The sequence below is a fragment of the Salvia miltiorrhiza genome, chromosome 4 (assembly GCF_028751815.1).
Source record: "Salvia miltiorrhiza cultivar Shanhuang (shh) chromosome 4, IMPLAD_Smil_shh, whole genome shotgun sequence".
NCBI classification, from domain to species: Eukaryota; Viridiplantae; Streptophyta; class Magnoliopsida; order Lamiales; family Lamiaceae; genus Salvia; species Salvia miltiorrhiza.
In genome coordinates this window covers 56,028,697-56,052,624 of record NC_080390.1, presented here as the reverse complement: position 1 = coordinate 56,052,624, position 23,928 = coordinate 56,028,697, and the positions used below count along the sequence as shown (strand labels likewise).

Genomic DNA, 23,928 nt, shown 5'->3' with positions numbered 1-23,928 from the left:
TGTAATGATCATTTGTTATATACCAATGTTATATTTTGTTTTGTTTTTATCTCGATATTGTATAAGATCAGATAAAATAATTCACCATCTTGAAATGTGTGCACGTGGATAATATAGATACCTCTTCCCATACCTCGTCAAGCATCGTCATCATAAATCAATTTTGAAAATGTATCCAAAATAATCAATAATAATAATAATTATTAATAAAAAAACAAGGGTAGTTGTTGGGCCGCTACATGCCCAATCATTCTTCGACACATCACCAAATCATAAATATCAACCAATTATAAATGATTGGAATATGGTAGATACTAGATAGTTTTATCAAGCAATTTATTTATTTTATCTCTAATTATTACATGGAAAAAAAAATACCCTATGAGACACTTATTCTAAAGCAATATTCATAAATGAAAGGAGTAATTGGCAAGTGAAATTAATTGGTCATTAATGCCCCAACTAATCCATCAGTAGCGACTTAAATTAAAGCTAGTCTTAGAAGGTACACAAAGTTAGAAAACAAAAAAAAAATAGAGTTAATATTTCATTAAATGATGTTAATTGTATTAAGAATAAAAAATACTAAATTTCCCAATTTTCAAGGTATAGAAGGAGACTGTATTCTATTATAGTAATCTCATTCCATCCCCATATAGATTAGTTTTGAAGAATAAAAGTGCATAATATTCTTAATTTTTTTTTTGAGATAAATAACTACCATTACACGCACAATACACACACTGTGCGTGTATACGTATACATACATATATACATACATACAGCAAGCTTATCCGTATCTGTCTCGACTCGCAATCCAAAACCGCATTTCAACATCACAGTTCACACTCCCGGACACGACACCTCCATCTCGCTTCTTTCTTGGCACAATAAATACCCTTTGATATTACCACATAAAGATCTCATTTTTCTCTAGCAAGAAGTATTTCATTTCGGAGAAACTGAAGGAATATTCAAGAATTAATTAAAAAAAGAAAAAAAAAATGAGCAGCTCGAGTGGAAGAACGACTCTTGATGTGGGAGCTGATGGGGTTGGCATCATCACCATCATCAACCCGCCCGTCAATTCTCTTTCATTTGATGGTATGGTTGCTCTGAAAATTCTGTGGATTATCAAGAAGTATTTTTTTTATACTCTTTTATCCATGATCTTCATTTTTACTTGATGGGTTTTCTTTTTTCCGATGAATAGTGCTGTGAAATTGTTGATGTGTGTGGATGATGAGGGTTCTAGTTTTCTGTAATTTGACTTGAATTATCACTAATTGGGGATTTGTTTCATGTGGCAAAGTTTAGCTAGTCTTTACCAAAAATTCTGATAATTTATCAGAATTTTAAGTGTATATATGATGGCTGAAAATTCTAGGAGATTTTAATGTTTTTGCTGTTCCTCGGTAGTTTTAGCATTTTCATTATCAGCTGTTAATGATATATATGCTTTTTTTGGATAAATTTGAGAGAGGGGTCTAGTGTTGAGCTGGTTGTTCTAATTTGTGAATAAGGGAAGAGTAAATTTTTGGGTAATCTATTGACTTAGCTGTCTAGTTCGAGTGAGGTTCTGCTGGGAACGAAAAGGCGTCGGAGATTGGGGCTTCAGATTCCTGGTAGATATTTTGAACTGAGTTATAAGCATGTGTTTTACATAATCAAAGTGTCCTAAACTATATTTGCCTTCAAGTATGTATTTTCCTCTTCAAAACCGTAGATCAGTTGATAGAGTTTCAACATTTTTGTCTTGAGGTACCAAGATTATGACACAGCATAAGTTTGTTTTATGTGTGAAGTAAATTTTAAGTAAATCACAGACTGAACCCAAAGGAGGTAGCCGTGTAGAATAAAGATACGTTTCTGTAACTTCAGGGATGGTGCAAATGTGCTTAGTTTAGTTTGGTGACATGAACCTGATGATAACTGTTCGACCTCGAACATGGTAGACGAGGACCAGAATTGGTTCATTCGATATCTTTGCTTAGAGCGGTAGGGCTAAATGAAATTCTTTTTCAGCTGATTTATTAATGCTCACTTATCCTCTCTATTCTGCCTTTTAGTGTTGTACAGCTTGAAAGACACCTGCGAGCAGGCATTGAGAAGACAGGATGTGAAGGCAGTTGTTATCACAGGTACGTAAATTTCATATATTACTGCTCTTCATGTTAAACACCGAGGATAGCTGACGTATTGGGTGGTTCCTTTCATGTTCTGAGCAGGTGCAAAAGGAAAGTTTTCTGGTGGTTTTGATATCAGCGCGTTTACTAAAATTCAGAATAAAAGCAGTAAGTGTGGCTGTTTGTATCTTATTTTCGGTCTGTTGATTAAGTATCTCATCTGAGCTCGTTTGCTTTCTAATCGCAGTCCAACCTCCAAAACCTGGTTTCGTATCACTGGAGATTCTCAGTGATGTTGTTGCAGGTATGTTAAGACATCTCTTTTTAATTTCTCGAGTAATCTTTTCACCCTATGGGATAAATTTTATTTTTCTGTTTTTGTGCTGAATGTATTATGACTTGATCAATTTTGTGTCAGCTGCACGGAAACCATTTGTGGCTGCCGTTGATGGCCTTGCGTTGGGTGGAGGATTAGAAGTTGCAATGGTAAGTTCTGCGCCTAATTTCTGGTCCATAAGAAAATTTGCTATATTGATGATGCGATTGATTTTTTGTTGCTTTGATACAGGCCTGTCATGCACGTATATCTACACCTATGGCTCAGTTAGGATTGCCTGAGCTGCAGCTCGGAATAATTCCTGGATTTGGAGGTAAGATCAGTTCTCTTCAATGGAAAATATCATTCATATCGATTTTCAGCTTTCAGTTCTCTCATCAAATGGTTTAATTGATATCTGGTGTTTTTGTTTTATAACATTAACGAAGGCTTATTAGCACATACACTGAAATGCTCTGTGCGGCATCAAAATTTATGTACTATTTGTTATGTATTTCAGGAACGCAGGCGCTTCCACGCCTTGTAGGTACAGCTAAGGCTCTTGAAATGATGCTGGTAAGCTTTAAAATTTGCTTTTATATGTGTAAATTATTTTCAATTTGTTAGCATTGGTTGATTTTTCGGCTTTGAATCTATTCTCCATCATATTATCTGTTTCTCTCTCTTCTGCAGACGTCAAAGCCTGTAAAAGGGGAGGAGGCCTTGAATTTGGGCCTTGTGGATGCTATTGCTCCACCAAATGAATTGCTGAATACCGCTCGTCGCTGGGCTCTTGATATTTTGGAGCTTAAAAGACCATGGGTTATCAGTTACTACAAGACTGATAAGTTGGAGCCTCTAGGTGAAGCAAGGGAAATACTAAAGTTTGCACGAGCTCAGACTCGTAAACAGGCTCCGAACCTCACGCATCCATTGGTTTGCATTGATGTTATTGAGGAGGGTATAGTTTCTGGTGCTCGTGCTGGACTTTGGAAGGTTAATTTCTGCTCCGATTCTTAATTTATTAAATTTTAATTACCGAAATCTCTTTAAATATGTGAAATACTTTTCTACTTTTTTTTCAATTCAGGAAGCTACAGCATTTCAATCACTCCTGGAGTCGGATACTTGCAAGAGCTTGGTGCATTTTTTCTTCGCCCAGCGTGGTACCACAAAGGTCGAAATTATCATCAATTGCGATTCATTAAATAATTGAACCATAACATATCCATTTAATAAAGTTACTCCTCTAGTTCAAGTGATTTTCCATGTTAATACAGATGTTTACTTGGCTATTTTTGATGCTAACAGGTTCCCGGAGTCTCGGATCTGGGGTTGAAACCAAGGAGTGTAAAGAAGGTTGCTATACTCGGTGGAGGGCTCATGGGCTCCGGAATAGCAACGGCTCTGATTCTCGCTAATTATGAAGTTATCCTGAAAGAAGTCAATGATAAGTTCTTACAAGCTGGAATTGATCGAGTGAAAGGTGAGAATTGCCCGACGTCTCGTGTTTCATTACCAACTCTGCGGAGTTAAACGTGCATCTATTTTGACTCGTATTTGTTTCTCTCAGCAAACTTGAAAAGTCGCGTAAAGAAGGGGCAAATGACTCAAGCGAAGTTTGACAAAACTCTTTCTTTGCTCAAAGGCGCCCTCGATTATGAAAGCTTTAGAGATGTAGACATGGTGATTGAGGTATTGTAAAAAAAAACTCATCTACCTGTGTTTGCTCCGACTCTGTGCTGTCTTTGGCCAACTTTTTTTGAAGTTGTTCGTTTCCGCTGTGTAATATAGGCTGTCATCGAGAATGTATCTTTGAAGCAACAAATTTTCTCAGACCTCGAGAAATTCTGCCCTCCACACTGCATTCTTGCGAGCAACACTTCTACCATTGACCTGAACTTAATCGGGGAGAAGACTAGGTCTCATGATCGCATCATCGGAGCTCATTTTTTCAGGTAAAAATCGTTGCAATCACTGAACTATGTCCCTCTGCACATAATGTCTAACATAAACCTGGTTCGGTATTTACTGCAGCCCTGCCCATGTGATGCCACTTTTAGAAATCGTTCGCACTCCAAAGACATCTCCTCAGGTTATTGTTGACTTGCTCGATGTCGGGAAGAAGATAAGGAAGACGCCGGTTGTGGTTGGGAATTGCACGGGCTTTGCTGTCAACCGAATGTTCTTTCCTTACACTCAAGCTGCACTCCTACTTGTCGAACATGGTTCCGATATCTACAAGATCGATAAGGTGATCACCAAATTTGGTATGCCGATGGGTCCATTCAGGTAGTTTGTTGCTCGTTTCTACTCGAACACTTCATCCACCTTCCTTCTAGCAAAAAACTATCGAGATTTTGACATCATTGGTATGTTACATGCTCGTAGGCTGTGTGACCTCGTTGGGTTCGGAGTGGCAGTCGCTACCGGGGGACAATTCGTCCTGAACTTTCCGGAAAGAACTTACAAGTCGATGCTGATACCGCTCATGCAAGAGGATAAGCGAGCGGGTAAATCTTCGATTCAACCTAAAAAAGATATTAAACTTGGCAATTCTTAAAACTTAAAATACCTTTTACATGGCAATGTACCGACTCTAGGTGAAACTACTCGTCGAGGTTTCTACGTTTACGACGACAAGCGTAGGGCTAACCCCGATCCCGAAATCAAGAAGTACATTGAGAAAGCTAGGGAGATGTCCGGTGCTACCATCGACCCTAAGGTTACCGTCTCATCTCATTCTATAATTTTTTGGCCGAGATTCTCGTAATGCATCTCTTTGACTAACTTGTGCTAATTGCAATCGCATCTAGTTAACAAAATTGTCGGACAAGGATATTGTGGAAATGATATTCTTCCCGGTGGTGAACGAGGCGTGTCGTGTGCTAGACGAGGGCATTGCTGTCAAAGCAGCTGATCTCGACGTATCTGCTGTCATGGGCATGGGATTCCCTCCGTACAGGTATGCTCTAAGCAGTCGATGATGGGAAGAACTCGTCGTTTTCATGTAATAAATTTCGCGTATTGAACAGGGGAGGCCTCATATTCTGGGCCGATTCTCTTGGATCCAAATATATCTGCTCGCGGTTGGAAGAATGGTCGAGCTCATACGGAGGATTTTTCAAGCCCTGCTCGTATCTAGCCGAACGAGCCGCAAAGGGCGCGCCTCTGGTGAGAACCCGGAATCTCGATTTTCTCTACAGTTGTCGACTCATGCCTGTGCTGATACGCGCTTTTTCTGTTTATGTAGAGTCAAACTTCGAGCCCTGCAAAGTCTCGTTTGTGAGGTCGATGTGTGGTTTGCTGGCTATTGCATCTCAGGCTCGTATGCCCGTTGCTCGATGCTCGTTGTTCGTTTTCGTGGTTGCATGAAGGGAGCAAAAATAATGGAGAAGTGAAGTAGAATAAGAAATTGTAATTGCAAGAATTAAAGAGAATCATACAAACTTTATTACAGATGAAACTTGTTTGGTGAAATTGTTGCTTCATGTTTCCCTACTTATGCTAAGTTTGAGCCGTTGCTCAAGTTAGTTTTCTCGGGTTCGAATCTCACTAACGTCGTCTAGATCGAACTTAACCTATTGCGAGAGGCGAAACGCACTCTCGCAATAGGATTTTGTTTTTGCTTAAAATCGAATTCAACAAGCAATGTGTGATTGGAAAAAAAAAAGTGATTGTAAGGATTGATCTCGAAAGCAAATAGTGATGATTAAGTATTCACTTATTTCAATTATCGAAGAGAATTTAGGAATAGTGATAGAGGAAAATCCAACAATTACTCCATCTAATATTATTTTCTACTCCTATTTGGTTGATAATAATCATTCAGATTTCTATTTTTGACTAAAGTGTGTTTCTATGCAGAAAGAAGAAAAAAAAAGAATAATTTAGATTTCAAGAATTATTTCCTTTTCTCCAATGGAAAAGACAAAATTAGATTTGCAGATCCCTATCTTCACGTGTGGCTTATTATGATGACTTATTTTTCTAAATTAGGATTTCGTGGTTGAAGATGACACACACCACGAATCACTTAATAATACATTGTGAATTTGTGAATTTAATTTTGAATTAGTCAATTTAATACAAAATAGTAGTTTAAAAGTTAACAAATTACTATATTATATGTATATATATAACAATTTTTTTATGATTAATTTAATCTTTCCAATATAAAAATAACTAGTAGTATTTGATACAATAAGTCTTTTATATAGATGGTCCCTCTTATACAATTAAGACACTTTTGATTCTTTTGAAGCAAAAAGGGATGAAATAGGATAACATTTATTATCTCTGCAGGCAGCATAGCAGAAAGAGACCAACTTTCTTCATCTTCAAAAATCAGTTTATTTAGAGTTTGCTGTGATTGTCAATATGATGCTCTCTCTCCACAGACACACACACACACACCATGTTTTTGCAATTTAACAAATTGGGAGGCGATTGATTGCGGAGATGGAATTAGCTCAGAATTATTCGAGATCGAGTTGATCTGAGATTTATTTCTATGTGGCATTTTTTCGAAATTGAATATGGACCGTATTCATCAAACCAAATAAGATCAAATAAAATTAATTAATCTAACATTATCTAATTCTTCAAATCGATTGAACCCTATGAGATACAAGTATAAACGCATATTATAAATTACAACATCTCAATTTCACAAAAAAAAAAAAAAAAAAAATCTCTAGAAAACCATAACATTTCATGGATAAATTCGTCTCAAATATGGTATCAATGAGACGTAATATTTCTGTGGATGGGGATGCACTAGGCAAAAATCGAACAACAACAAAAAAAAAAAGAACAACTAGAGCTTGGTTGTCATATATTCGTCTCTAAATTTTTTTACTCTATATATATTCGATAGTAAATTATTTTTTTATATATACTCATTAAATTGTAGATATTAATAGCTAGTATAGTCTGGTTTGCACGTGCTCATGGGGACTTTCATCTGCCCATTCGCCATTAACCACTTTGCTTCAACTCCATTCTTCCCATTAAATCACTCACCCCTTTGACTCCTCTCTCTCTCTCTCATCCAACTTACTTTCTCTCTCTTCTCCCATTTTCTTCCAAGAGAAACCAAGATTCAGTTTTTACAATCCGGGCCTCAAAATCACGATCAAAAAACGCAATCTTGGCTTCTGGGCTAGCTCCTCGAGATTTCTAGAGAGAGAAACGGAAATGGAAGCGGTTCATGAAGAAGACGGAGGAGAAGGCAGCATGCAGTGCGCGCGCCACCCTTTCAAGAGCAGCGCCCCCGCCGGCGGCATCTGCGCCTTCTGCCTCCAAGAAAAGCTAGGAAAGCTCGTCTCCTCCTCCTACGCCGCCGCCGTATTCCCCTCCTCCCCTTCCTCCTCCTCCTCCCCTTCCTCAAGATCCACACACGCCGCCGCGGACCCACGCGCCGCCGCCCACCACCACCACTCTCAGAAGCCGCGGCTGCCCAGCTTCTCCTCGAAGAAGAAGAAGAAGTGCAAGGACGAGAGCTCGGAGATGGTGTTCAAGCGGAGCAAGTCCACCGCCGCGGCTTCAACGAGAGGCATCCATTTCTTCGACGAAGATTACAGCCCCAGCAAGAGAAGGTTCTGGAAGTTTCTCCACCTTTCGAGACACCCCACATCAAGAAAGAGCAGCAAGCATGTTAAAAATCAAATCTTTTCATCTCCCACCGCAGCGGAATCAAGAAAGGGGGAGGAATTCGTAGTGGTGGAGGAAGAGGCCGCATTTGATAGGAAGGTTTCAAGATCCAGATCTGTTGGGTGTGGGAGCAGGAGCTTCTCAGGTGATTTCTTCGAGAGGATTTCGACAGGCTTCGGCGATTGTACCTTGCGCAGAGTTGAGTCTCAAAGAGAAGGGAGGCCAAAGATTCAATCTTTAAGAGGTGGGGAGGATTGCAGTAGGCAGAGGGTTAGGTGTGGTGGGATTTTTGGTGGATTTGGGCTGACTTCATCTTCATCGTCTTCACATCTCATTGCAGCTTCGGACAGCAGCAATGGAGGTGGGAAATCAATGGTGGGATTGGGGCATCTCTCTCATGGGAGGAGTAGGAGTTGGGGCTGGGCTTTGGCAAGTCCAATGAGGGCATTTGGTAAGAATTCTGCAGTGAAAAGGGGTGATGATTCAGCCAAGAATGCAGCTCCTAACTTGGCTGCTATTCCCTCTCTCTTGGCTGTGGGTGGCTGAGGAGAGAGAGAGGGGTTAGGTTTGATGAGTCATGTTAGAAGATAGTATACATTATTTACATTCTTGGTTGATGTTTGGTTATTGCTATGTTTTCATCCATGGTGGTTTTGAACTTTTGATTACTAGTGTTGATGTGTAGTTTTCATTTTGGTGATCTGTGTGTATGATGATGATGTAGGTAATGTGGTTGGTCAAATATTTGGGAATAAATAATAAATATGTTATATTTACTTTTTTTTTAATTTTCTTTTTGTTTGGGTTAATTATTTGACCTCTCTCCAAAACAAGGTTCACTTGTGTCCAAAATGGTAAAAGCAAACACACACACACACACACTGATTTTACAATACTTGTGATTTGGACATTGAATCAAGAATTTGGAGTTTGGCTTTTTTACTTTCTTTATTCATTCCTTTTATCAGATGAGGGAATTTATTGGAAAGTTCAAAAGCTGAGAGGCTAAGCACTTGAAAAGTTGATAAAGAAAGCAATTTCTTTTGGTTGATTAATGACTTCACTTTATTGCATGGTTTCATAGTTCCTTTTCATGCAAAAAAGAGGCTTTTATTGGATTTGGTCTTTGATCCCCACTTTATGTCTCCATGAGGGAGTCTGTCTAGTTTCTTTGTAGATGGCTAAAACAAACTAAAAAAATTAAATAAAAAATATAAAAACAAAAAATCATTTTTGAAGACATATGTCACAAGATTAATTGAGGAGTGAGGACCCACTATTGGTTGTGTGTAATGATTGTGAGAGAAGAAAGGAAAATAAGAAGATGAAATACAAGATTTAGGTCACAAGATTTTGGTAGATAAGGACACATTTGACAGGCCTTAATTAGATGTAGTGAAAACTAAGCTCACAAAATAGCACCTTAATTTGGTTACAACATATATAACTGCAAAAACATTCCTCATTTATAAAGATGAAAAGGGTAATTTATTTAACTAAAGATTCAATTATCATTAAGTTGAGCTTTCAAATCTAATGAGCTCATTGTTTTTGGACAGGACTTGTTTAAGGGAACATGATTTTGTCCATAGATAATTAGAAAAGAAATGTGGATAAAGATTTGAATGATATAAAACTTTTGAGAGCACCTTTTGTTGCATTGTAAACCATAACCTTATCCTTTTTCTTGATCTTATTCTTAGCTAATAATCATAGCACTTTTCTCAACAAATAATTGCCAACAATTTCAACAAATGCAATTAAGTGTAGATTGACAAGAAAACACATTTGTGTCATATCCTCATCCTCATCTTATTCAATTATTAACCATTTTTTTTCAAGACAAAGAAACATGCTTAGTGCTCCCTCTAATTGCCTCAACATTGAAAAAATATGTGTACTAAAATAGTGTTCAAATAGGCAATAATTAACATGCTAGAAACATCATCACACCATACAATAAACTAAAAGAATAAAACTAAACCTACACATTTATGAACCACTACAATTTTGTTGGGAAATTACAAAAGCTACCCACCAAAAAAAAAATAGTGTAGGGAAAATTTGATTATGGTGGAGCATATGACTATTACACAACATGAGATTCAAAAGGGACATGTAGAACCCACAATAGTTGGATATGGGGAACTTGTGAGATATTAGAAAGTTTTGGGAGGTCCTTGAATTTTTGGGTAATTTTTTATTGTGGTGCAATTTAATTTGCTTCCATAATTGTAATATATTGCATCTTAAGCATGACGTGTAGGATAAGGTGAATAGTAAACATTAAATAAAGAGAACGAGACAATTGGTTTAAGGAGGTTCACATAAAAAGTTTTAAATTTTTAAGATTTGGTGATGGGAAAAATCTTATAATTATATATACAACTATTTGAATTTATATTGAATGATAGTAGATTGTGAATTACATCAATGTTTTATCTAGTTAAACTCATCCCACACTCACTTTACATGTCTTGTATTTTCATATAGTTTGTGAACTATAGTAGAAAGATGGAGTTTATTTTTGAGTTTATATTTTGCGTAAAACTCTTGCAACATAAACATTTTTTTTAAAAAAAAATTATGCATTTATCAATTTATTGTCGAAGCATGTTATTGATGTTGATAGTTGGTGGTGGTAGAATTATGTCCCACGAGGAAAATGGGATTTCAATGTTCAAAATTATATATACACTCTAAAAATACATTGTGAATTACAAATCGGATGTATATATATGAAGACAATGATAAAATAAATATGTCGGCCAACTACACTAAAAAATACTGTATTTTTTACTTGCAAATCACCACATAAAAACTTGAAAATTTATTTCACCCAAAAAAACCTCAAAACATATTAAAGAAAGCAAGAAGCATAACTAGTAAATGAGAGATCAAATCGAAGCATTTATGCAAAAGTGTCACGTGGTAGGGGTAGCTGATCTTCATCTCATGTCAGATCAAATATCTTCTTGTATCTTGTCACTTCAATTCAGATATTGTAGCCTATTTAGTTTTTTTCATGTCTCTTATTTCGGATTTACTTTATTCCCAAAAAATATTATCCCACTATAATTGACTCAAAACTTTTCGGCATAATAATTAAGAAGGTGTTAATTAGTTAAAACTGATGGAGTAAATTAGTATTATCATGCTAATAAATTTTTAGGAAAAATAATGTTGAAGAGAAAGCATGTAAGAAGTGTTTGATATAGGTTAGGTTGAGGTTTGCTGCCGCCTAATTAAGCCCAAAAATATTATCCAAATCTCATTTTTCTCTACCCTAATTGGGCCATTTGATTCAATAGTTTAATCTCTTGCTTTCTAATTGTGATGATTAAATCATAATTGTGGATTTCTAAATTTTTATTAAGAATTAATTAGTCGTTGATTAATTGAACCATCGCCAATCAAGTCAATTTCTACAAAAAGTGAGAAACACACACAACACATAGTGAAACAATTATGCATCAAGATTTATTTTTTATACTCTTTGTTGATTTTGTTGGCTAAAATCTTATTGGGCCTAAACAGGAGGTATTATGGGCCTTGTGAATAATACCCAATACCCACTACATTGGGCCCAATAGAATGTTGCCAAAAGCCCATGCATGTATTAATGCGATGTGCTGAATAAGAATAAGTGAGTAGTTTGTTATGGGTTTGGATTGAATGACTAATTAGATTTTAGTAATTTAAGATAAAATTATCAATATTCCATTTTGAATGAAGGATCAAATCACAAAAATGTCGATAGAATACCTAAAGCCCTTAGGAGAAATGTAGCTAATATTTCCAACTATCACATAACTAACAAAAATATAAAAAATTCAATTTATCACAAATCACAATAAACACTCACGTGAACAAACACTAGCACAGATATATTGAAATTGAGCTACCACTTTTATTAATAATTTACGATGAGACATAGTTGGATTATTTAATTGTAATTATGTATAATTCGAAATATTATCAAACAAAACCTCATAGTACATAAGTTGTTCACTTGAGGTCCAACCTCACTCAAATCCAACCGACCAAAATTTAATGGGGAAAAAAATTGGGTGGGAAAATGAGTCATCATCTAAGTACAAACTCTTTAGAAAGAGTAAAAATACATATCTAAAAGAGTAAATAGATACTGGTATAGAGCCACGTTGTGGTCATCCACAAATTAATTAAATAGAAAAAAATATTTTGTTTAACTTATTTTTTAAATAAAATAAAATTTTAATTATTTTATTATATTGTCTATATTATAGTTATTTTTCGTAACTTTTTTATTTTTATTAAAAAAAGAAAAAAATAATGAAAAAATTAAAAATATAAGTACAATATAATAAATAAATCTTATTTTTATTCCAAAAAATAATTTAAATAAATCAAAAGAAAATCTTATTAAACTAGTTTGTGAGTGATAAATATTGTTTAATATATATATATATATATATATATATATGGTGTGGTTTTAGAGAGAGAACCACACTAGTGTGAGAACGTGAGAACCCTCAAATCTAATGCATTTACTGTAAAAGTTAATGCATTCGCTGTTAAAATTAATGCACTCAAAAAAATAAAAAAAATTGCTCCCTTCAGGATTCGAACCCAGGATCTGCATTCATCCAACAAGATGATACATCCACCGTAGATCTTGATAATCGAATGACTGAAAATAGTTCTCCGTTCTTTTTTTATTTATGGTTCTTTCTTGAACCTCTCCCTATATATATATATATATATATATATATATATATATATATATATATATAATTCAGATATTAATTAAACTGTAACATTTCCTCAAACACAATGCAAATATTTACTAGTGATTGAGTAGTGAAGTTATGGCCACAAGTTCCAATCTCATTAAAATCTTATACTATAACACCAATATCCATTCATAATTTTTTTTACATATAATATACATATTTGGTCTCTTTCCACACATATATACAAGTAAGAAAAAATGATTCAGCAAATAGCAGCTGCAGCTTTCGTCGCCAGCAATTTATTATACCTTTCACGTCACCCAACCTCTCAACCAATTTCACATAAAAACAATGATGGAAGAGCGCCGCGGCGGTGCGCCCCACGCCGCCGTCATCGCAGCCGTCGTGGTGGTGGTGATGGTGCTGCCGACACTCATCGGAGATCAATGCGGCGCCGTAGCCGACTCCGTAGCCGAGCTGCTCAGCCCCCTCGGCCTCCTCCTCCTCCCCATAAGCCTCATCCTCGCCATCCGCTTCCTCTCCTCCGACGCCGGATCATCCGTCGCCGGAATTTTATCCGCCGGCAATCCCGGCGGCGGCGGCGGCGGAGGCTCCACCGCCGGGGTCGTGGCGTTCCTGCTGCTGGTGCTGCTGCTTCTATATAGTAAAGTGTTCGTCTTTAACAGTGGCGACGACTCTGAATGAAATTAATATTACTATATGTTTTCGATTTAGAAGATGTCGATGAGATTTGAACTAATAAAATTTCATTTTTTTTTATATAAATATTTTTTTTGTTTCACTTTGTATTTGTAATAGCGAGTCCAATATTGTGGGACTTTTTTTCGTTTCACATTGTATCAATGAGTTCATATAAGTTTAATTGAACTTCAATATTTAGTTGACATTGTTTAATACAAATTCGAACGTATTTATGGACTACTATTGTTAAATTAGAAAAGGGTTAATTGATGCTAAATACAGGATTAATTAATCACACTTTGCTTTCATCTTTACCAGAAAAAAAATACTGTATTTATAATTACTTAGAAAAGGCTTAATTTTGATTCGACCTTACTTGTATGTGTTGCATCCAGAACTCCTCTCACACCACTTTTTTGTGGCTAAATTGAAGAAATTAAATCTACAGTTTATTTTTTATCTGCATGAATAAAAAAAACATAACCTTATCACATACTCCCTCTGTCCCAAACGAAATATCCTGTTTTCCTTTTTGGACTGTCCCAAACGAATTGTCATGTTTCCTTTTTTGGCAATATACTCTCTCTCTATACTTAATATTTAAATAATTTTCACCAACCCACTTTATCTACTTTATACACATTTCTTAATCTCCGTGCCGAAAAGAAATGAGATATTTCGTTTGGGACGGAGGGGGTACCTTATATTCAAAAATATATAATAAAAGCAAATTAATCACAAAATTATTAAAAGATGGGCCCGGTTCGAATTATAATCCTTGCTTATATGGGCTGCAGTAACCAGGACTCCTCTCTCACATATTTGGCCCAAAATAAAAATAAATCATTTTTGAACCCTAGTTGAATTGAACCTTTTAATTGAGCAAATTTTCTCTTCAGTTGAATTGTGTGTGCCGCCTCTCACACCGCTTTTCCTTTCCAAAGCGTCGCCGCCGCCGCCGCTTCCGCCTCCACTCCCGTCGCCATGGATGTCGAAGCCGCAGCCGCAGCGCCGCAGAAGCCTACGGTCCTATTCGCACAGAAGCCGAACTTCCGGCCTCTGAAGGCGCACGAAATCTCCGACGGCCAGATCCAGTTCCGCAAAATCTCGGTGCCGCCGCACCGCTACACCCCTCTGAAGAAAGCGTGGCTCGAAATCTACACCCCGATCTACGAGGAGATGAAAATCGACATCCGGATGAATCTCAAGGCGCGCAGGGTCGAGCTCAAGACCCGGCCCGACACCCCCGACGCGAGCAACCTGCAGAAGTGCGCCGACTTCGTGCACGCCTTCATGCTCGGCTTCGATGTCATCGACGCCGTCGCGATGCTCCGGATGGATGAGCTCTACGTCGAGTCGTTCGAGATCAAGGACGTGAAGACGTTGAAAGGGGAGCACCTGTCGCGAGCGATCGGGCGGCTGAGCGGGAAAGGGGGGAAGACGAAATTCGCGATTGAGAATTCGACGAGAACGCGGATCGTGATTGCGGATTCCAAAATTCATATGCTTGGATCGTTTGCTAATATCAAGGTCGCTAGGGATTCGCTTTGTAGCCTAATTTTGGGATCCCCTGCTGCTAAGGTGTATTCGAAGCTCAGAGCAGTCACAGCTCGCCTCGCTGAAAGGTTTTAATTTTTATTTTTATTTTTATTTTTTCTTTAACTTTGGTTTCGTTTTTGATCATGTATGTTATGAGATAGTAGCTCTTAAATATTCGATTGTGCTAAGACATTGAATTTTTGGGCAATTTTTGATAGTTTCTTGTTGATTATAGTGGAATGATTGGTAATGCTTCTTGGCTAAATTCTCTTACTTTGATGAAAAAGGAGAAATTTTTAATAATTTGAAATTAAGCTCGAACTCAGTTACATGACAATTCAAAAGTGATAACTCCCTTTGAATGCAAGAATGAATTTTGTAGAGAATTTGACACAAACCAAGACTATTTACAACAAGATTGAGAAGAACACATGAAATGCATAAATTTCATTACCACAACAACCCTAGTTCAAGCAATGGTTTTCATCATAAATCAATGATCAAAACAAAGAAAACATTTACATTGAAACTCATGGAACTTGAGCAAAGCTATGCCAACTGAAAACTGCTCAAATGGAGTAATATTTCACACTAGAAATTTGCCATGAATGAAGGAATGGAGCAAGCAGCATAATGGACACAACCATAGAATACAAAATCAACATGTACTATACGAATAAAAATCGAACAAGATCAACAAAAACTCATCACAATTCCTGATTTCTGATCACATATATACCTAAAAAGGTTACACCTTGACAGCTTTAAACGCCGGGTGAAGCAACCCGAGCTCGTCCCTCACCGCGAGAGGATTGCTCGTCTCGTTCCTTATCCGCCTCACCTTCCTACTGCCGAGAGAGTTATGAATGAATCCATACATCTGCAGGATCTGGTTATCCCCAAAGTGGAACGCTCGATCCATCTGCTTCAAGCAGCGCTCAACGGGGTAATCCCCGAACTTCCCACAAGGCTTGCAGCCCACAAAATGTGTCACGAGAGGCCACCTATGATCACCATAACCGGGGTGGTAGCTCTCGATCATCTCCTCGTACCTATCCACCAGAATCCCCCAATAACCGTGCAGATAATACGCGCTCTCAAGGTAGACCTTGTCAGCCCACTTCTCCTTCTGCGAGGCCAAGATGTACACCATTGCAGACTGATCATCGGCCTCAAACACCGGCCTGTCCTTGAGCTCCCTCGTCAAGACCTTCCCGGCCTCCTCCCTGACCTTCCCCTTCGGCCCCATGGGCGCCCACGTGTCAAGAATGTCCAAAGACCACTGGGAGTTCCTCAGCAAGAAACTGCCGGTGTTCAACCCAATCCAATTCCTCTGATCATAGATCATCTCGTCCCAGCCGTGCATCACGAGATTCACGTCCTTGTACCTCTCCCACGGCAGCTCAAACGCCATGTCCGTAAACATGGCATCGCTGTCCATCCACCATAGAAACTCCACCTCAGGGTGAGACAGCAAGAGCTTCCTAATCAATGGCAGCTTAGCCCAAAAACCAGACATTTCAGCATCCAACAATGCCATGTTGTAAAAAATCTCAATCCCATGAAGCCTGCAGTAATCAATCTTATTCTTGATCGACTTCAGCAGGTAATGATCCCCCACCGGATTCTCACACGGCTTCGGCGACGAACCCGTGACCAATAGAACCCTAGGTTTATTAATCCGACCTGAAAAGTTGGGGAATTTAGGGTTTCTTTCCAGCCACTCGGCCCGCTGCTCGTCCCAATTCGAAATCTTCGGGCCGAGGCTATACGGCTGAGAGGGATCGCGCCGAAATTCCTCAACGCCATCATCCTCATCCCTAAAAATCTTACTGATATCAAAATCGGTATAATTGTTGCTCCCAGCTGCCGCATTCTCGGCTGATTTCAGCTCCCCTTGAGCCGCCATTAAAGCCTCCTCGAGAACCCGCCGCGGCTCGGCCCGTCTGCGGATGTAGGAGAGGGTTTCGCGGATGTCGTCGAGATCCTTCTCCGGCGTGCCGAATCTTCCGGCGCCCAAATACCCGCGAAACATTATCACGGTGAGGAAAAGGCAGAGGATTGTGAGCTTACCGTTGCGCACGAACCGCTGCAGCTGGCGGGCCCGGCGCGGGCCGAGCAGCCGACCTATCATGGCGGATTACGGGCGGCCCGAGCTGGAGAAATTTTGCGCCGGAGAAGCCCGGATTCGGGAATTGGGGAGGTTTTCTTTGAGCAAAATTGCTCGGGAAAATTGGATTAATGGGTTTGGAATTGCGGCTTCTGCTTCATCTGGGGAAGGGATTCGTGAACAAATATTGATAAAAAATGGGATCTTGGATGGAATTTGAGATGGGTTTTACGAAACGGCGGAGATGATTTTGTGTCGGTCGAGAGTGGGAGAGTTGAATTGGAGATGAGAAATGGAGAATGAAAGCTGGGATTCGGAATTCAGACAATAATTTCTTTTAATTTCTTTTTCTTTTTCTTTTTCGTATGCCCTTTTTGGTTTGTAAGAAAGTCTTGTGTCTTTTTCAAAAAATAAATCTCTGTTTTTCTTTTGGTTTTATAATTTTATTTCATGCGATGAGAAAAGAGGGTAGTTATTATAATTATTTTACAGTTGATTAAATTTTGATACACTATAAATCTTGTTCATGTGGAACAAAATCTGCCTTATATTTGATATTATTGCTACCATACTTTTACAAGATTTAGTCAAGTGAAATAATTTGTTAAATTATGAAACATTTGATTGTGATTTAATCAATAGACAAATACTCAATTATTGGCATTCATTTAAACTGGCACTTTACTGTTTTGTGAATTGATACTAGAAAAAAAAAATGTGTGTAATATAAATGTGGAAAAGATATACATTATCATGGGATGTGATGAGTCGACAACAAATTATGTCAAAAATAATTTCATTTCATTATATCACCAAAGATTGGGCAATTATGTACAAAATGTGGTGTCTTGAGCTATTTTAACCAAATCACAATGAATAATCAGGTTTATTTATTTAATTGTTTAGTACTCACTACTCAGTATTTTCTGTTAAAGTATATTTTTTCAAACTTCAACAACAGATTGCAGTTGTCACAAAACTACTATTAACCGTGTGAATTGAAACCGTAATAATTAAAAGGTGATATTTTCAAATATATATATATATATAAAAAGGTGAATATTTCCAACCAACAAAAACGTGTGACGTTAACGTGCTTAATGATATTTTAATTTAATTTTCACTATTATTGATAATATGATCTCAGTTCCATCAAAGGTTGACCGTCATAGTTGTTGGGTACCGACAAAACTAATGACATTAATCAATATGTGATTTAGTTTGGATGATTGCAAGGATATATAATGCTTGATTGACTAAATAGATTGAAAATGATATATTTAAATTATCTAAGTTGGATTTTGTTTGAGTTGTTTTGTCGAGACTTTAGATTATCTTTATTAAAGACCAACACATCTATTATTATCATAGGACAAAAGATTACTTAAAAATAAATGGATAATATATTTTAAAAAGCAATAATCGATTGCATAAGTATGTAGCAGATCAACTCACCTCAAAATCTCTTTTACGAAATAGAGAAATAACACTTGACATCTTGTTATTATTTGATAAGTATAGGTTATGCATGTGGAAGTAGGTTATTGATTAAGTATAAATATTGTTGATGAATTGTAATAATAAATAAATTTTTTTATTAAAAAATTGAATTGTTGTAAATTATTTATAAACATAGCTTTAGATTCTATCATATTTTAGTAGACCACTTTCGAATTTCGATAGCCCGACTTCTACTTTGGTAATGCGGGCTAGGCCCATTGAGAGCCCAACCCAATTAAGTATTCTTTTATATTTCAAAATTTCAAATTCAACAAATTCTCTCACAATTTCACAAAAACAATTTCAGTCCAATTTCTCTCGCCAGCTCAAATCAGCTCTCAAAATCACTCGTAAAAACACATGGTAATCTACTAATCTGCCTTTTTCCGATTAATTTGTTTCGTTTTTCGCTTTGAATCGTGACTCGTCAGTGTGTTCAAGTTTGTTCGATCTCATTTTTACAATTTCTGTCGAAATCTAGAGATTTGCCCTTTTCACTTTTGCTCCAACTTTTCGTTAATTATGCGTAGTTTTCTTCCTTTTCTTGTTTGAAATGTTTTGAATAATTGATTTTTTAGGTTTTCCTCGTTTTATTTTTTAATCTTTTTACTGGTAATTTTAGCTGGAATAGTACGAAGTAGAGGAAGTTAAATAAGTGATTGAAGAAAGGGAAAGATCAATGTGTATAATTACTGTGGTTAATCTGGAGGTGGTGAATCTTGGAGAATAGCGAGTAGATTTACTGTTCTGTAATCAAGGTTTGATTCATTTAGTGGTCTTTTATCTTATCACAATGTATTAGGAAATTTAAAGCATGTATGTGTTTGCTGGCTTGTGTTTTCTGCTGATGAAATTTCGATCAATCGTCGATGTTTGTTAAGAAAGATTGCTATTTGTTCACTTTGGTGAGCTTGTTGTATAACTTACTATTTGGCATTCCAAAATTGTTCAAATGGTTACAAGATTCTGTTTTTTACTCTATAAAATGCTAGCATGTTGAATTTGTTAACTTGATGTGTATTGATAGTGGGAAGTTTGCACGATGTTTTAATCATAATTCATTAGCCTTCTACAATACTTTTCAGATCAGGCAAGTAACGAGGGTGTTTGCTGTTTTTTTTGCTCTCATTTGGTGTTCTTGCTTTGTTGCAATGTTGTATTGATCCGTTGGAGTTTGTAGATGCTTGTTTTCAATGCTCCTCTTGCACGCTTCATTCTTCCTTCGTTTATTTATGTAATGGATGTCTTCCTTTGCTTGCAGGACGGCCATGATGCAGACAGTTCTAAACAAAGTACGGGTGATATGACTGCATTTGTAAGTCAAATTTATTTATGACCATCTATTGTGTTGTACATTTCCTTTTTCGTCTCAAGGAATAGGAGTAGAGTTGGTGTTTCCGATTAAAATCAGTATCCTTGCAACTTTCAGTCTATTTCCTATCGTATTTTCCCAAGTCCTTTCGTTTTTGGTGGGAGGATCGATTGGATTTCTAATGCTCATCATTTGGCACTAACCCTTGTTTTTCTTATGTAGGTGCAAAACCTTCTCCAGCAAATGGTAACTGATGTTAATCTCAGTCGATTCAGCATATATTTTGCACTTGGAAACTTTTTTACTAATGCATCTCTCTTTTGCAGCAAACTAGGTTCCAAACAATGTCTGAGTCCATCATTTCTAAAAATATCCTTCAAAGTACTATTTTGTTTCCCATCTTATCATATAAAACAGCATATTTACATATTGCTCATTAGTCATTACTGCATTTCAATTCCTTAACTATGTTCCACTCGATGAGATGGGAAACCGCGTTGACGAGCTAGAGCAGAGCATCAACGACCTAAGAACCGAGATGGGTCAAGATGGTGGTGCTCCGTCGCCTTCAGCTCCATCGAAGTCTGTAGAAGATCCAAAGTCAGCTGAAGATAGTTAATCAATGAGAGCTTCAGCTTCATATGTTTTTTTCTTGGTCTCAACTGGTTAATTTTCCCCATGTTGATCATCCCCTCGTTTTTCTTGAGAGGAAATTAGTTTGCGTGAGATTTGGTGTGTTATGTGTGTGTGTGATTTTCATCTTCTATGTCAATGGAGGATTATGAGTAAACTATGGTGTTAGTGTGTAACTCAGGCTTCGTTGATCACCTATTTATTTGTATTTTTAGGGCTCGTTTGGTACTGGCATCTCCCCTTTAATATATGTATTGTTTATTTAACTTTTTAAACATGGGTTAAGTAAAATGTCACAAAAATAATTATGGTGATAGGTTCTGATTTTATATATGTATAGATTTAAACTGTAGAATGTCCTAAATATTTTTTGAGACATATTTTTCATTTATGAAAAACATATAATAGTAATAAATTTAGAAGTCCAAACTCCACCCGCAAAGTGGGAGAAGAATACAACAAAAATAAACACACACACTGTGAGTTACAGAGCTCTTCAGAAATTCACAGTGATGGCAGAGAATCTAAGCCCAACAAAACTAGATTACTTCGATGACATGTTCAAACTCCAATCCACTTCCACCCTCCTCTCTTCCTTCCTGGTCAGCTCTCTCTCTCACACACACACACACACACAGATACACAGTCATAAGCAATCAAGAATCTCTCTCTGCAATCTGACTAGATTTTTCTGCTGATGGTTTCTTGGAAAAGAGTGATGATGGGCGGCAGACTTTGGTGCTGGAATCCACTATTTTCCACCCACAAGGCGGCGGCCAGCCTTCAGACAAGGGCTCCATCTCCACCGCGCAGCTCACCTTCATTGTTGAGGATGTCCGATCCAAGGATAAGATCGTCTGTTTCACTCTTCCATTTTTTGGGATCATTTCTTGTGTTCTTTTTTTGTTTATTTCTTGAATTTTGTCTCTGTTTTAGGTGTATCACTATGGCCGGTTCTTGAATTCCAAAGATGAGAATTTTGGGAAAGGCGCCCAAGTTTCCTTGAGTGTGGATGAAGATAGGCGTAGTCTTAATTCGAGGTATGGAACCCCATTTTATCAAGTGATTTTCTCTAATTACTACTAATTGTTTGAAATTTTTAGCCTTTTGATTTTAGGTTTTTTGTTAGTTCATTCAATCTTTTATTCAATGTTTGAGTTGGGATTTTCTCTTATTGCTAGTTGTTTGAGTTGTTGAAGAATTGTAGCTTTCAACATTTACTAGCTTGTGCAAGTTTTTCCACAATTAGACACATATTGAAGCTGCTATAGTATATTGAGTGGAAATTTGATTCCACAGTTTGTCACTTCCTCCCATTGATGGTTGTTTGAGTTGTAGCTTCGAGCTTTTCCTCGACTTGCCACACGTGGTTCGTACTAAACTATATAAGAGTCGAAGCAATTGTTATTTCACATTCTGTGGCTTCTTCTTAATGTAGGTAGCATGAATTGTTATGTATGAGATATGTTCTTTGATTAGCCAACTATTGATACTACTATACTAAACAGAGAGAGAAGGAGCAATGTCTTTAGCTTTTAGGTTCAATTAGCATATGCAAGCTTCTCTTTAATCCGATGCTGCTATACTAAAACATAGTACGAGCAATGTAATGTTCTTGCAGGCTACACTCGGCTGGGCATCTGCTTGATTTGTGTGTGAGAATTGTGGGTTGGGAGCACTTGGAGCCTTCAAAAGGATACCACTTTCCGGATGGGTATGCATTTTCACTAGTTATGTCAAGAAATATTTCGTTACCTTACAACCTCGTTTTTCAGACAATTTGAGTAATTACTGATTACATCTTTCATGGTGTCGAGTTTTAGTTCGATAACACGCATTCCACACTCGTGTAGAAGCAGAATGATTGTAGTGTCAACCCGAGTTTAGTTTGAGCTCAGTGTTCGTCTCCTGATAATAGTTTTCTCCCGGCTCGTTTCTCTTGGTTATCGCTTTGTTTGCAGGCCGTATGTAGAATACAAAGGCGCAGTTCCTCAGAATGAACTGCAGAGCAAGCAGAATGAACTGCAAGAGGAAGCTAGCAGTTTGATCACAAAAGGAGGGAAAGTATGGCATTGTGGATCAACTTTTTCACTCTAATTCCTCTGTTTTTGTAGTTGAATTTTGAATATGTTTGTGTGTTGTTACTATGATATGTCCACGCTTCGTCTAGGTGTCCGTCTCTATTTTACCCTACGACGAAGCTTCTCAACTCTGCGGTGGATCACTCCCCGATTACATACCTAAGGTCCGCTTGTCCCTCCTATGTGTAACTTGCCCCCGAGAGGGATGTGTTTACCTAACGAGCATCGACTCACAGGGCCAATTTTTTTAAAAAAAATAAAATAAAATAAAATAAAACTTCGACAAGATGGGTTAGGTCGAAAATATGTTATCTTGCAAGTGTTTCTGAGATTAGTTTCTCCGGCCCTCGGATTTTGCAGGACAGCACGCCCCGGATCGTGCAGCTAGGCCAAACCCTAGGATGTCCGTGCGGAGGCACACACGTTGGAGACATTAGTGAGATCTCGAGTCTGAAGGTTTTCGACTTATTTCCCTTGAATCATATTTTGGATATATGACCTGATTGCCCTTTTTCTTTCATGAAAAAAAAAATGTTTTCCTTGCCCGTATTTATAATGAGATTCACACAATGTAGTTTGATCATTTTCATTTTATTTTGATCAATTTTCAGGTCTCTCAAATTCGGACTAGAAAGGGATTGACAAAAGTTTATTACAACGTTGGATAGTTTGTGTGAATCCTATGTCAAATTGAATTCAACCTTAAACTAGTTATACAAGCACAATATAGTCGAACATGTTAGATTTTTTTTTTTTTTTTACTTTGTAGTTTTTTTTATAAACTTGTTCGAGGTTTATCTTGTTTTGAAATTTGTGGTGGGCATGAATATGTTTGGGGGATAAAATCAAACTCTAATTATTTATTCCACGAAATTGATATTTTTAAATAGTGAATTCGATATTTTATAAGTTTAATTTCGATTAGTTGATTTGAATCACACAAGTGTTTCAGTGAATTAGCTTAACTATATCTCCAAATGACGAGTTAATAAATAAAAAATTGTACCATCCTTTTATTTTATGTCTATCCTTTTGATTTTGTTGGTTCTTCTAAAATGTTCATTGTATGATAAATGAGAACATATATTAACAAGTGTCATTGTATGATAAATGAGAACATATAGTCCACAAACTACACAAACACAAGTAATAATTAATAAGACCAAATTTTCGCTCACAATAATCCCCACTATCAACTAATATTCATTGTTTATTTAAAACCCGTGACGTCTATAAAGT

General features: G+C 37.1%; 7 protein-coding genes across 8 annotated transcripts; 6 read left to right on the top strand and 1 right to left on the bottom strand.

The window, feature by feature from the left end:
* Window positions 1–688: 688 nt before the first annotated feature.
* LOC131020988 (glyoxysomal fatty acid beta-oxidation multifunctional protein MFP-a) lies at window positions 689–5,922 on the top strand. 2 transcript variants are annotated; one of them, XM_057950058.1, is made up of 18 exons: window positions 689–1,104; window positions 2,070–2,141; window positions 2,229–2,294; window positions 2,374–2,430; window positions 2,545–2,612; window positions 2,695–2,776; window positions 2,963–3,018; window positions 3,136–3,438; window positions 3,533–3,619; window positions 3,754–3,928; window positions 4,016–4,137; window positions 4,237–4,400; window positions 4,480–4,734; window positions 4,834–4,955; window positions 5,046–5,167; window positions 5,259–5,407; window positions 5,478–5,616; window positions 5,696–5,922. In XM_057950058.1, the coding sequence occupies exons 1-18, from the start codon at window positions 1,005–1,007 to the stop codon at window positions 5,729–5,731; spliced, it is 2,175 nt and encodes a 724-aa protein (XP_057806041.1). In that variant the 5' UTR covers window positions 689–1,004; the 3' UTR covers window positions 5,732–5,922. The 2 variants fall into 2 exon arrangements, with proteins under 2 accessions (XP_057806041.1, XP_057806039.1); XM_057950056.1 differs by having other exon boundaries at window positions 798–1,104; window positions 5,478–5,922.
* A 1,719-nt stretch (window positions 5,923–7,641) lies between these two features.
* LOC131023653 (uncharacterized) lies at window positions 7,642–8,643 on the top strand. The gene has a single exon (XM_057953196.1). It carries the CDS (start codon window positions 7,642–7,644, stop codon window positions 8,641–8,643), a length of 1,002 nt encoding a protein of 333 aa, XP_057809179.1.
* Window positions 8,644–13,166: 4,523 nt separating this feature from the next.
* Window positions 13,167–13,517, top strand: LOC131023652 (uncharacterized). The gene has a single exon (XM_057953195.1). It carries the CDS (start codon window positions 13,167–13,169, stop codon window positions 13,515–13,517), a length of 351 nt encoding a protein of 116 aa, XP_057809178.1.
* A 703-nt stretch (window positions 13,518–14,220) lies between these two features.
* Window positions 14,221–15,285, top strand: LOC131020987 (uncharacterized). Its single transcript, XM_057950055.1, has one exon. It carries the CDS (start codon window positions 14,499–14,501, stop codon window positions 15,144–15,146), a length of 648 nt encoding a protein of 215 aa, XP_057806038.1. The 5' UTR covers window positions 14,221–14,498; the 3' UTR covers window positions 15,147–15,285.
* Window positions 15,286–15,701: 416 nt separating this feature from the next.
* On the bottom strand, window positions 15,702–17,599 carry LOC131020986 (xyloglucan 6-xylosyltransferase 2-like). The gene has a single exon (XM_057950054.1). The coding sequence runs from the start codon at window positions 17,185–17,187 to the stop codon at window positions 15,802–15,804; it is 1,386 nt and encodes a 461-aa protein (XP_057806037.1). The 5' UTR covers window positions 17,188–17,599; the 3' UTR covers window positions 15,702–15,801.
* A 1,274-nt stretch (window positions 17,600–18,873) lies between these two features.
* Window positions 18,874–20,836, top strand: LOC131020985 (heat shock factor-binding protein-like). Its single transcript, XM_057950053.1, has 5 exons — window positions 18,874–19,026; window positions 19,925–19,978; window positions 20,198–20,221; window positions 20,302–20,344; window positions 20,452–20,836. Exons 1-5 carry the CDS (start codon window positions 19,024–19,026, stop codon window positions 20,592–20,594), a joined length of 267 nt encoding a protein of 88 aa, XP_057806036.1. The 5' UTR covers window positions 18,874–19,023; the 3' UTR covers window positions 20,595–20,836.
* A 117-nt stretch (window positions 20,837–20,953) lies between these two features.
* LOC131020984 (uncharacterized) lies at window positions 20,954–23,583 on the top strand. Its single transcript, XM_057950052.1, has 8 exons — window positions 20,954–21,210; window positions 21,323–21,463; window positions 21,545–21,648; window positions 22,230–22,322; window positions 22,570–22,672; window positions 22,779–22,853; window positions 23,050–23,145; window positions 23,301–23,583. The coding sequence occupies exons 1-8, from the start codon at window positions 21,121–21,123 to the stop codon at window positions 23,355–23,357; spliced, it is 759 nt and encodes a 252-aa protein (XP_057806035.1). The 5' UTR covers window positions 20,954–21,120; the 3' UTR covers window positions 23,358–23,583.
* The last annotated feature ends 345 nt before the right edge of the window (window positions 23,584–23,928 follow it).

Coding starts and splice junctions, on each gene's coding strand:
- LOC131020987 (XM_057950055.1), top strand. CDS start 14,499: ATGGATGTCGAAGCCGCAGCCGCAGCGCCGCAGAAGCCTACGGTCCTA.
- LOC131023652 (XM_057953195.1), top strand. CDS start 13,167: ATGGAAGAGCGCCGCGGCGGTGCGCCCCACGCCGCCGTCATCGCAGCC.
- LOC131020985 (XM_057950053.1), top strand. Junction 19,979..20,197: donor CGGGTGATATGACTGCATTT/GTAAGTCAAATT, acceptor TTTCTTATGTAG/GTGCAAAACCTTCTCCAGCA. Junction 20,345..20,451: donor TGAGTCCATCATTTCTAAAA/ATATCCTTCAAA, acceptor ACTATGTTCCAC/TCGATGAGATGGGAAACCGC.
- LOC131020988 (XM_057950056.1), top strand. CDS start 1,005: ATGAGCAGCTCGAGTGGAAGAACGACTCTTGATGTGGGAGCTGATGGG. Junction 2,613..2,694: donor GAGGATTAGAAGTTGCAATG/GTAAGTTCTGCG, acceptor GCTTTGATACAG/GCCTGTCATGCACGTATATC. Junction 3,620..3,753: donor CCCAGCGTGGTACCACAAAG/GTCGAAATTATC, acceptor TGATGCTAACAG/GTTCCCGGAGTCTCGGATCT.
- LOC131020984 (XM_057950052.1), top strand. CDS start 21,121: ATGGCAGAGAATCTAAGCCCAACAAAACTAGATTACTTCGATGACATG. Junction 21,211..21,322: donor CCCTCCTCTCTTCCTTCCTG/GTCAGCTCTCTC, acceptor TTCTTGGAAAAG/AGTGATGATGGGCGGCAGAC. Junction 22,673..22,778: donor TGATCACAAAAGGAGGGAAA/GTATGGCATTGT, acceptor CGCTTCGTCTAG/GTGTCCGTCTCTATTTTACC.
- LOC131023653 (XM_057953196.1), top strand. CDS start 7,642: ATGGAAGCGGTTCATGAAGAAGACGGAGGAGAAGGCAGCATGCAGTGC.
- LOC131020986 (XM_057950054.1), bottom strand. CDS start 17,187: ATGATAGGTCGGCTGCTCGGCCCGCGCCGGGCCCGCCAGCTGCAGCGG.